Raw genomic sequence first — 11417 nt, forward strand, 5'->3', positions numbered from 1 at the left:
CAATTTTCAGTATATTTTCTTAATCATTTTATCTAAATATATCATAAAAAATTATTTTGATTATACCAACCAAATTAAAAATCATATTTTATCTTCTTCTTCCTTTATCAGACCTCCCAACTTCAAGTATCTGAGTGGCCAGTGGGTGCGCTTGTCCTGCACTGCTTTCAGGCAGTCAGAATACCATTCCTTCACTCTCACTTCAGCTCCTCATGAGAACTTCCTCTCATGCCACATTAAGGCTCAAGGACCATGGACCTGGAAACTGAGGAAATTCTTCGATCCTCATAATTATACTCATGATGAAGATAATCCTCCTCGGGTGAGATCATTAATTAATAACTGTTTAAAGAAATAATTTTACATTTTGAATATAAGGAAAATAATTGTCAAGTAATTACTTTTTATACACACACACACACACATATACTGTATATATATATATATATATATATATATATATATATATATATATATATATATATATATATATATATATACAGTATATATATATATATACATATGCATATATATATATATATATATATATATATATATATTGAAATATGCAAGCTTAGAGATGTCCTTCCCATGATTATTACAGCATGTGATGATTGGAAATTTTGGGAAAGTTATACCACAAAAAAGACGAGAGGTAAAATTGAAGTCCTGATGTGTGTTGTCGTGAAAGGCGATGATGAAAAGTTTTTATAACCCCTTGATCAATGACCAGTTGCTCAGATTTATTATTAATCCTTTCTTGGATAGATGTATTGCATGTAATCTTATTTTTATGAAAACTTACTGCCTGTTTTGATATATTTTCTAGCAATAATTTTGTGAGAATATCTTTTATTGCATTCCTATTTACATTTAATATTATAAAGTAGTCAACCAGAGCATTGACCTGACATTTTCCATTTCTTTTATAGCTGACCATAAGATTTGTCTTTAAATTAAATTAGTGATGCCTTAAAAAGAATATAATCGTAAAAGGCCAAAACAGATGAAAACTTATAAGCAGAAAGCAATGTACAGTAGCTAGGTTCCAAAAAGCCATTGTAAACCATTAGTTTTGCGTGAATGCTTCCTTAGTGGTTATCAAATGCTGCAGAGTTACTTTGGAGTAAATTTATTCACTATATTAATCCTTTTATACTTATTAAAAAGATTTTTCACTAACTATATCATTTACTTAAAGATTCGTCTAGAGGGACCCTTCGGTGGCGGCAACCAGGATTGGTACAAGTTTGAAGTTGCTGTGATGGTAGGCGGTGGTATTGGTGTCACTCCATACGCCTCCATTCTCAACGACTTGGTCTTTGGTACCTCTACCAACCGCTATTCTGGAGTGGCTTGTAAAAAGGTAAGAGATATGTTTTCAAATCCTTTGTGTTTTTACATTAATCAAGAAGTTGATCAGATTGTAGTTATACATACAGGGAAATGTAAGTGATTACAATAATCTGGGCAGAAAGACAAAATGGTCTATATTGTGTAGGCCTCATGAAATAATTATGCCATAAACTAGTGTAAATTTAGACCTGTGTTTACTCATTGTATTTTATTGAATCCCCATTTTTGTTGGTAGCTTAATCTTTTGATTAGAATCGACAATGAGATGAAAAAAAATTGTAGATTTCATTCTGGTTTCATAGATACTGAAAATTTAATACCTGTAGTACCCTTGACTTGGACTTCTGCTCAAATCTAAAAGTAAAGATTTTCAGCAGCAAGCAAAAGCTCAGATTATCAAAATAATCTACAGAAAACTCATAAGATTATGAATTTTTCCATGACATTTATGGAATAAGTACCTTTTAGTGTATTCATTTATGCCTGCCATTATTTGTAAATTACTTAACAATACTAGTGTTAGTATTTCATAATTTGACAGCGTAATCAAAATATTTCTTTTTAAAAAATCCTTTTAAATATATCATTTACTTTGTTTCAGGTATACTTCCTCTGGATCTGTCCAACACACCGTCAGTTTGAATGGTTCATCGATGTTCTCAGAGATGTTGAGAAAAAGGATGTCACAAACGTACTGGAGATGCACATATTTATTACTCAATTCTTCCATAAGTTTGATCTTCGAACAACTATGCTGGTTAGTTTCCATAGAGTTTGCTTTTTATGTTGTTAAAGAATTTTACTAGTTCTCTGAAGTTATATGAAATGTAAAATTGTTTATCGATTATCTGTTATATTCACTCAAGTTTATAAAATCTAAAATAATTTTTTACTTTACAGTATATTTGCGAAAACCACTTCCAGCGGCTTAGCAAGCGTAGTATGTTTACGGGGTTGAAGGCCATCAATCATTTTGGACGACCAGATATGACTGCTTTCCTCAAATTCGTTCAAAAGAAACATAGTTATGTAAGTTTTTATTTTGTTTCTTGTATCATGTAAACATTAATATATGTATTCTATTATTTTTTTTCATGTATTCTTTGCAAGGTTATGCATTTTTAACATTATATTGATGACTTACTAATGTAATCATAGACTCAAGATCAAGATTTATAATGAAACAAGTCAGTGAACACTATTATTATTAGTCATAATTTAGCCAATGTTAACCAAGTAAAGTTTTCAAGGAAACCTGCACTTGATAATTTCCACACCACAGTCTACCTTTACTAAGAATTTGGAAGAGCTTCTGACAGTTTATGGCTACTTAGTTAACTTCTTTTCAGTATATCATTAAATTTTTAAGAATATTGTCTTTCAATTATTTATACTGTATAGGGATAAACTTCTTGCCGTATATACCTGAAGATTCACTGAATCTTCTTAAGTTGTGTTCTTAGTTCTTTGGAAACAAAACAAAAACCTATCCGAAGATAAAAAAAAATGGTTTTCATTGTTGTAGATTTAGGTGTAGAGTCCAGTGATTTTTAAATGAAAAACTCTATGCTTCATGAATTTTGTATTCTTATTTTTACAAATATACTCATTGAATACATACTTTAAATTTTTAATTGCATGCATGAAACACTAAAAGGATTATGTAGAAAGTAGAAAAGGAGAAAAGTAGGAAAGGGAAATTAGGAAAAATTCTGAGCTGATTTGTCTATAACCTGAAATTAATCCACTGAATGAATACTTGAATGAAATGCTCTGATACATTCTTCTTTCATATAGAGTTCAAGATTGGATTTTGTAATGTTTCTTATTGCCTGTTCACTTCAGAATTATCATTTCATACTTCAATAATTTAGGATTCCATTTACCATCATGAAAACTTCATGTGCCACTGAAATTGTGATCTGTAGACATCATCTAATTTGCATGTGTGGTCATTACAAACAAATGCTGTCATCTCAGGGCCTTTGTGAACATATATGAGATTCATTGCCTTATCTTATTCATACTAAAAACGTTTTTCGTATGAGAGCATGGGGTTAGTTGTATACCATACTAATATGCTTTTATGCTTTACAGGTTTCGAAAATTGGCGTGTTCAGCTGTGGTCCAAATCCACTAACTAAGAGCATTAGCAACGCCTGTGAAAATGTCAACAGAGGACGACGATTGCCATACTTCATACATCACTTTGAAAACTTTGGTTAAATCTTAATGATGGAGTGTCAAGAAAAATATAGGGTCATTTAGAGACTAGTTTGTTTATTATCATCTCTGGATAAATAGGTCCATTCTGTAAAAATATAAATGTTAACTATTAGGTAACGATATAGATATTGCTAATACTGTACTTTCCTCTGAATTTAATCTTTTATGTTATTTCAGGTTATAGTGTTCTGTTTGTCTTACTTCAGTACTATATGCAATATATTAATTGAATTATTAATCTGTACATAAAAGTAATTTAATCATTTATGTACAGGCTATTTGTACATATTTTATGGATTTATCCTTCCTTTTAGCCCTCAGAACAAAACCCATGATATTAATCAGTATTTTTCTTTTGAAGTCAAAGAATATATGTATTTTTATATGCTAGAATTTATTTTAACTATTACTCATTTTAAACTATGTAAATCTCATGCATAATTATCAGTGAGGTGAGTTATAGTTTTTCCTTTTCTTTTCCACTATATTACTATGGGTGTATTTATAGGTTTTTAAAGTTAGCTAGTCTACCGAGTCTTTTACAGGCAAATTTTAAACACTCAGAATGAAATTGTAAATTTTTCTTGATTTCTATTATGCACTAAATAAAATTCATTTAGAAAATTGTCCAAAGAACGGAGACAATTTCGTTTGGGCCTATGGTACCAAAACAATGCAGCCTAAAATAACTTTTTTTTTTTACCTTGCAGTGAATATTGTTACATTTTTGTGCATGTTGAAACCAAGAAAAATGTTTGAATGCAAATTTCTGGAAATAGGCCTGAAATATAAATATTTATAAAATATTCTAGTTGGCCCAACTATTGCTAGAATAGGTTATGAAGAGTTGGCTTATAAGTGAATTTCCCTGTCAAGTTAATTCGGTGTAAGATGAATAGAAAGTAGGAAAGAACTTAACAATTTTGCAAATATTTTTCATTTTATGTGGAGTTGGTGTGAATTTGTATTGAATGTAAAATCTCTATTAAAAAAATGTGTAACTTATCGTTAAAGGGAAAATAATTTAAGGGGATATAGGATAAACTTTGAATAAACATATACAGTATTCATGTACCAAGGCCCCTAACTGCTTTGTTAATATATCTGAAACAACTGCAGTACGTATTGTCCCAAAAATTTAATAGGTCAAAACTTTACCCTGTTTGGCAGTCAGATGGTAGACTATGGATATGGTTCTGTTCAGCTAGATTAAAGTTACTGGAAAAAAATATTTAAATTTGAAATTTTATTTCATAAGGATTATTAATTATTTAGTCAATGCACTATACTCAATTTTTTTAATGAGCCGCATTTGCGCCGACTCGCAGCTAAAAGGGCACCTTTTAGCTCGGAAAAGTTTCCTGATCGCTCATTGGTTAGAATTATCTTGTCCAACCAATCAGCGATCAGGAAAATTTTCCGAACTAAAAGGGCACCGCTGCGAGTCGGTCCAAATCTGCCTCAATAAAAAGAATTGACTATAGGTATGAACTTAAATGTTTCATTAAAGTACCGATTTTTTTAGAAAAAAATATACCGAATAATGCAATTTTCCTTTGGCTTTAATCTGGTCTGATATAATATGCTTATTTTTCCATCACTTTGCTGATGACCATTCTTTTAAAAATAGCCAAGTGGTGCTCGCATTTTAAACACCGCATGTGATAATTTTTGTACCATATACTCGAGTAAGAGTCTGTGTAGTTCCAGACTCTTCATATTAGAATGCATATGGATTCTTATGCTTGTGATCATGATTTCAGTACACAGAAGTTCCAGCAAGCCACTGTTTGTGACAGTGGTATATACAGTACTGTAGTATTACGATGGAATTTTTATACATGCAGCGCTTGTGATTGTGCAATATTATTTTGTGATTTTACTGTAACAATGTTACTCGGATTAAACTGTAGTGTTCAGTAATGTGTTATTTTCAGTTTAATTCTGTTCTACATATTTTTGTCTTGAAGCTTGATTTCAATATTAGTGTGCTTTTCAGTCTTAAACTCATCAATCCATTATCATTGGGAAAGATCCTCTCAATCTCTCAAGAATTTGAAAGTTATTGTGAATTCTTCACAGTTTATTCTTTTTGTTATTTTAGGCAGCAAATAATGCATTTCAATTGATTTATAAATGTAATGATTACTGTAGTCTCTCAACTTCTCAGATGCTTACACAGTTTGGCCCTCTGATAACAGACGCCTTGAATTAAGAGCCAAAACAAACTGTTTAGGAATACACTCCTTAATTTATAGCATTTCATTAAATATTCTATACATCCCACAGCTAGTAGTAATTAAGAAGAATTTTAGATCCCAAACTACACTGCATTTTACATTTATCATTCAATTTAAAAGTAGCGTTACAAGAACTTTTGTCATAATAATGATCATAAGTACATAAATCTGATAAGTTTAGGGGTTACTTCACTTTTGAAGTAGGGTATGGGTTTTAGAATGATTCTGTAAATTATAAATTTCTCCTAAAAAGATTTCTGTATTGAGTAATCTTGAAAGCAATAGGATCAATTATTATAATTCTTTTTCTATGTTTTTTTTTTCATGTGTACAAAGTACTTCCAATCCCCAAGAAAGGGGCCAATTATATTTTCTGTGAAATTACTATTAAATGTGATGTCACTATCTACTTTATATTTTTCCAAGGTCATTGTCTGTCTGATATCTGCAACTTTTATACATGTACAGATATCTTCAAGAATAATCAAGGTTTATCTTTGTTATAAAATGCTGGTTTGCGTCAATATGCGTAGGAGATGATTCTATGATGATGATTAAAGGGATTTTGACGAAGGAAAAATCTATTTCTGGGGAGAGACCTGTGACGCCCGGTGAAAAGAGTCCTTCTTTACACTTTTCTGATATAAATCTTCCAAATATACCAGAGAAAGATAAAAGCATGGAATGCAGAGGTTACTACCCTCGCGCGAGCACCTTGTGGGTGTCGTGTATGCATCAGGGGCGTGTGAAAACCACTATTCACAGGCTGCCTTCCATTTAGATAATTCCTTCATCAAAGGGAAGGGCCGTAACAAAGGCCCTAGAAACCACACTTGGACCACGCCACCGTCACCTAACACGAGCGCCCTCTAGGTCATCCTTCTGTTTTGGACTTGCCCGCATAGTCGTATTATTTGTGCTTTCGGTGTTTTTCCCGTGTTTGTCGTTAATTCATCATGACTGACGCTGCTACTTCACCTTTACCAATGTTAAGTACCATTGTTTGTTTTGACAGCTTTTTTCAGTACCAGGCATTTGTGCTTTTTCCAGTAATGTGGATTTTAATTTTGGGAGTGGATTGGCCTTCCTCGGTGTCGGCAGCCAGATTTGTATTTCTGAAGATGTACATTCTCAGGTTTTTCAGTATCAAAATTTATAAATCATTTGAATTGGTTACTCTAGTACTTGACCATCATCAAATGCATAATACTAGAGCATTGGTTTGTTCCATCTTCACAGGAATACAAGAAATTCTGGTTTTATAATTCGATTGGAAAAAATTTTTTGTTGTGGATAAATTTTTTTAGTTTCAAGTCTTCTGTAATGTTTATACAATTCTATATATTTCATGTCTAGTATACTGAGATTTTCTTCATAGAAATTGCTATACAGTAAATCTATTGGACATCAAATGGACAAACTCAATTTGATATTTAGGCTCTTCCTTCTTACAAAAACAATAAGTTGTGGATTCCTTTTATACCCAGCTACAGTCCTTACATCCAGGAAACCCAAACAAAGGATCTGAGTATAGCTTTTAAGTGATCATGAAGTTAACAGTATATGCGTCATAACTAGGTTTTATTTGTGCAATCAACAACGGAACTGTTGATTGGGACTTAAGTAAGCCAAAACTTATTTGGCCTGAAATTTCAAAAGGGTCTTCTCAAGTAAAGAATGTAGGCAATGTAACTTTTTGGAGATTTCAATCTGTAAATACAAAGGGGAAGTTGCTGCTATTCATAAATAACTATCTGGAATGGACTGGTATCAGGCAAATGAAGAAGCTATACTAATTGATGAAGTACAGTATCTGAACCCATACTGAACTTACTTGCAATTCTCTGATTACCTTTGACAACACCCCTATGGATTAGTGGCTTAAATTCACCTTGTGCAGTGTACTGTAGTCATTACTTCCGAGTGTTTGCATTGTTCCGGATTCCTTTCCTCTATCTTGTTCTCCCACTGCTTCTAAATTTTACTTCATAGTGTAACTACAGGATTTCTCCCCACTGCTGGGCTACATAGCCCAAATTTATAATTCCAATCCAACGTTTGACAACAAGCTTTTTGGTGCTGAAGTTTCATTGCTTTACCATAGTTTTATTCTGGGATGTTAACAGCCTCCAATAGCCATCTTCAAAACAAAATTGCTGGAAGTGATTGTTTTATTTTTTGCATCAAAAGAAAAGGTGTTAAGATATTTTCCATATACTTTATTATTTTCAACCAATAACTTGAATTTTTGCATCAAAATTTGGTGGAGTTCTTGGTTTGGAGGAGTATCTGAAAATCTGTTCCTGTTGTAGTTGTTAGTGAAATGACATGGCGGAACACGATGCACCATATTCTTAGATCCGATGACTGCTCTGCATACCAACAATGACAGTATCAAGAGTTGTCCCCTTGAGAATTATCTCATACCTTGAAGAGTGGACAATGAGCAAAATGCACATTTGCATGAATTGTACTCCATAGGAAAGGTAGAGTAGCAAATTCACAAAACATGCTTGTTCCTCTTCTGCTTCTTTGCCTATTATTACTTTTCAACAAGAAATGCCCAAAAGGCTGACTGTACTGCCAATTCATCTCTGAAGGTTTGGATAAAAGGGTCAATGCTCTTCCTGATTTCAATATTTTTGTAGTCCATTGACTGGCAAAAACTAGGAATAGCACTAAACCCTTTACTCCAATTTTTTTTTTTTTTTGTATAACTTACCATACTATTTGTGCCAGCTTTATTCTACTTATTCATCACTAACCCTTTACTTCCTATTCATTGTGTGCCATGTTACTAATAGGTGTACTTGCAAATGGAAACTGGTCATGACCTGTCTATGCTCCAGCAAAACGTGGAGCACACACCCAGTAGCATTTATGGCTGCTGCTCCCTTAAGTTCAGTCCTGTTCTGTTACTGCACAATAAAATGTGAGTTTATGGTATTTTATTATGCAAGATTGACATTTTTTATAGTGGTTTGGTAACTGTTCTCTTGGTTCTAGGTACTTTCTACCACAATCTTGGGACTGTCTTCAGACCAGGTTGATGCATCCTTGCACTAATCTTCAGAAGGGGTCCTTATGATGTTGGGGACTCATCAGGATCAAGGGTGCTATGCTTGGAACCCCTGAAAGCCTCTTTTGTGCTTGGCAATTTCAATGTTCACCATAGTGGTTAAATTCTGTTCTATTGATTGCTATGGCTTAAGAGTTTTGCCTTTGAATCATGCTAGGAGCAATACATAAGTGAGGCTACTCACAAGTGTGGTCTACTTGGACCTAATGGACACTGTCCCATGATGTTCAAAGACGAAAGATTGGTCCTTCAATTGTGACGTATGAGCATACTTTCATTTTATAGGTAATTAAGGTTGAGCACCCTGTCATTAGTGTGTCATACTCTTTATATAAAATCTCAAGCAAGCTGGAATGACATTTTAAGTGATCTTTTAAATTTGAATTGGTTACAATTGTAAACGGGGTTATGCATGTTGTTATCTTGTATGAAAATATGGTCAGCATAATTGACAGGTGTATCCCTTTTCGTGTTAAAATACAGAGTAATGGACTAACCGTAGTTCAATAATTATTGTAGAGGCAGATACAGCATTTGGAGAAGAAAGTTTATCGTCATTTGAAAAGTAACAGATTAGATCTGGATTGGAATAACAAGACAGTATTCAGCTAGGAACTGTTGGTCTGAAAGTTTATGATTCAACTGAAAAGGAATAAAATTTTACCAAGAAAGTAACCTTCTGTTAAAACTCAGGAACATAAATACTGGGATACCTTCAAATCTGCACTGTTTGGTGTAGTAACTTCTTGCTGTCACTCAGTGTCCAAAAAAAAAAAAACATGCTTATTGGCTAGTGTGTTTGATAATAAGCAGAGTAATGAGAACCTTCATTTTCCCCATTCCTGAAGCCAAACTAACCATTTTAGCTTTTCAGTCCCTTGATGCTTATGGATGTGTGTACCTTAATGGTATTTTTCTTTAGTTTCTTATATTATAAAGGCAGTGGATTTCTTTAACTCGTAAGATTTGTTAATTTTCTCAAGCACTTGGCGAATTGATAAGGTTACTCCATTAAGTAAATGTTTGTGGTAGCTATAGAATGTTGATTACTGCAATTACCATAACTCCCATATTACCGTATCTAAAGTTTTTGAAAGCCTTTTGGGAAAACATTTAAAAGTACTGTATACTGAAAGTATTCAGCTGTTCCTTAGTTTGCAGTTTGGCTTTTTGAAAGGTACTGAACTTGTGATGTGTTTACATTTTTTAAATACTGTATAAAAATTCCTAGAATGTGGTCAGGAAGTTTATATCATTGACATTGATTTTAGTGCTGCTGTTCATCACAAGGCCATTGTTTATGAAAATGTGGGAGTATGTGGGTCTTTTCTTAGCATCATTATTGAATTTTAGTAACAGCACATGTATTGTACCACTATATAAGGGTAAGGGAGATGTGCATGAGTGTTGTAATTCAAGAGGTATTAGTTTTTTAAGCGTTGTTGGAATAGTGTATGGTAGAGTAATGATTAATAGGATCAAGGATAAAACAGAGAATGCAATCTTAGAAATACAGGGTGGTTTTAGAAGAGGTAGGGGTTGTATGAATCAGATTTTTACAGTTAGCCAGATATGCGAGAAATATTTAGCAAAAGGTAAGGTGGTGTATGTTGCGTTTATGGATCTGGAGAAAGCATATGATAGAGTTGATAGGGAAGCAATGTGGAATGTGATGAGGTTATATGGAGTTGGTGGAAGGTTGTTGCAAGCAGTGAAAAGTTTCTGCAAAGGTAGTAAAGCATGTGTTAGGATAGGAAATGAAGTGAGTGATTGGTTTCCGGTGAGAGTGGGGCTGAGACAGGGATGTGTGATGCCGCCGTGGTTGTCTAACTTGTATGTTGATGGAGTGGTGAGAGAGGTGAATGCTCGAGTGCTTGGACGAGGATTAAAACTGGTAGACGAGAATGACCATGAATGGGAGGTAAATCAGTTGTTTGCGGATAATACTGTACTGGTTGCAGACACAGAAAAGAAGCTTGGCCGATTAGTGACAGAATTTGGAAGTGTGTGTGAGAGAAGGAAGTCGAGAGTTAATGTGGGTAAGAGTAAGGTTATGAGATGTACGAGAAGGGAAGGTGGTGCAAAGTTGAATGTCATGTTGAATGGAGAGTTACTTGAGGAAGTTGATCAGTTTAAGTACTTGGGGTCTGTTGTTGCAGCAAATGGTGGAGTGGAAGCAGATGTACGTCAGAGAGTGAATGAAGGTTGCAAAGTATTGGGGGCAGTTAAGGGAGTAGTAAAAAATAGAGGGTTAGGCATGAATGTAAAGAGAGTTCTATATGAGAAAGTGATTGTACCAACTGTGATGTATGGATCGGAGTTGTGGGGAATGAAAGTGATGGAGAGACAGAAATTGAATGTGTTTGAGATGAAGTGTCTAGGGAGTATGGCTGGTGTATCTCGAGTAGATAGGGTTAGGAACGAAGTGGTGAGAGTGAGAACGGGTGTAAAAAATGAGTTAGCAGCTAGAGTGGATATGAATGTGTTGAGGTGGTTTGGCCATGTTGAGAGAATGG

General features: G+C 33.8%; 1 protein-coding gene across 1 annotated transcript in view; it reads left to right on the forward strand.

Annotated features, from left to right (window-relative positions):
• The window catches only part of Duox (dual oxidase), a 54116-nt gene extending 47889 nt beyond the window's left edge, over positions 1–6227 (forward strand). Inside the window, exons 13-17 of the mRNA XM_068381028.1 lie at positions 112–322; positions 1202–1366; positions 1958–2113; positions 2257–2385; positions 3454–6227. Coding sequence (XP_068237129.1) covers positions 112–322; positions 1202–1366; positions 1958–2113; positions 2257–2385; positions 3454–3582 — 790 coding nt within the window. The 3' untranslated portion in view covers positions 3583–6227. The remainder of the gene's footprint in view (positions 1–111; positions 323–1201; positions 1367–1957; positions 2114–2256; positions 2386–3453) is intronic.
• The last annotated feature ends 5190 nt before the right edge of the window (positions 6228–11417 follow it).

This window comes from Palaemon carinicauda, chromosome 1, assembly GCF_036898095.1.
Source record: "Palaemon carinicauda isolate YSFRI2023 chromosome 1, ASM3689809v2, whole genome shotgun sequence".
NCBI classification, from domain to species: Eukaryota; Metazoa; Arthropoda; class Malacostraca; order Decapoda; family Palaemonidae; genus Palaemon; species Palaemon carinicauda.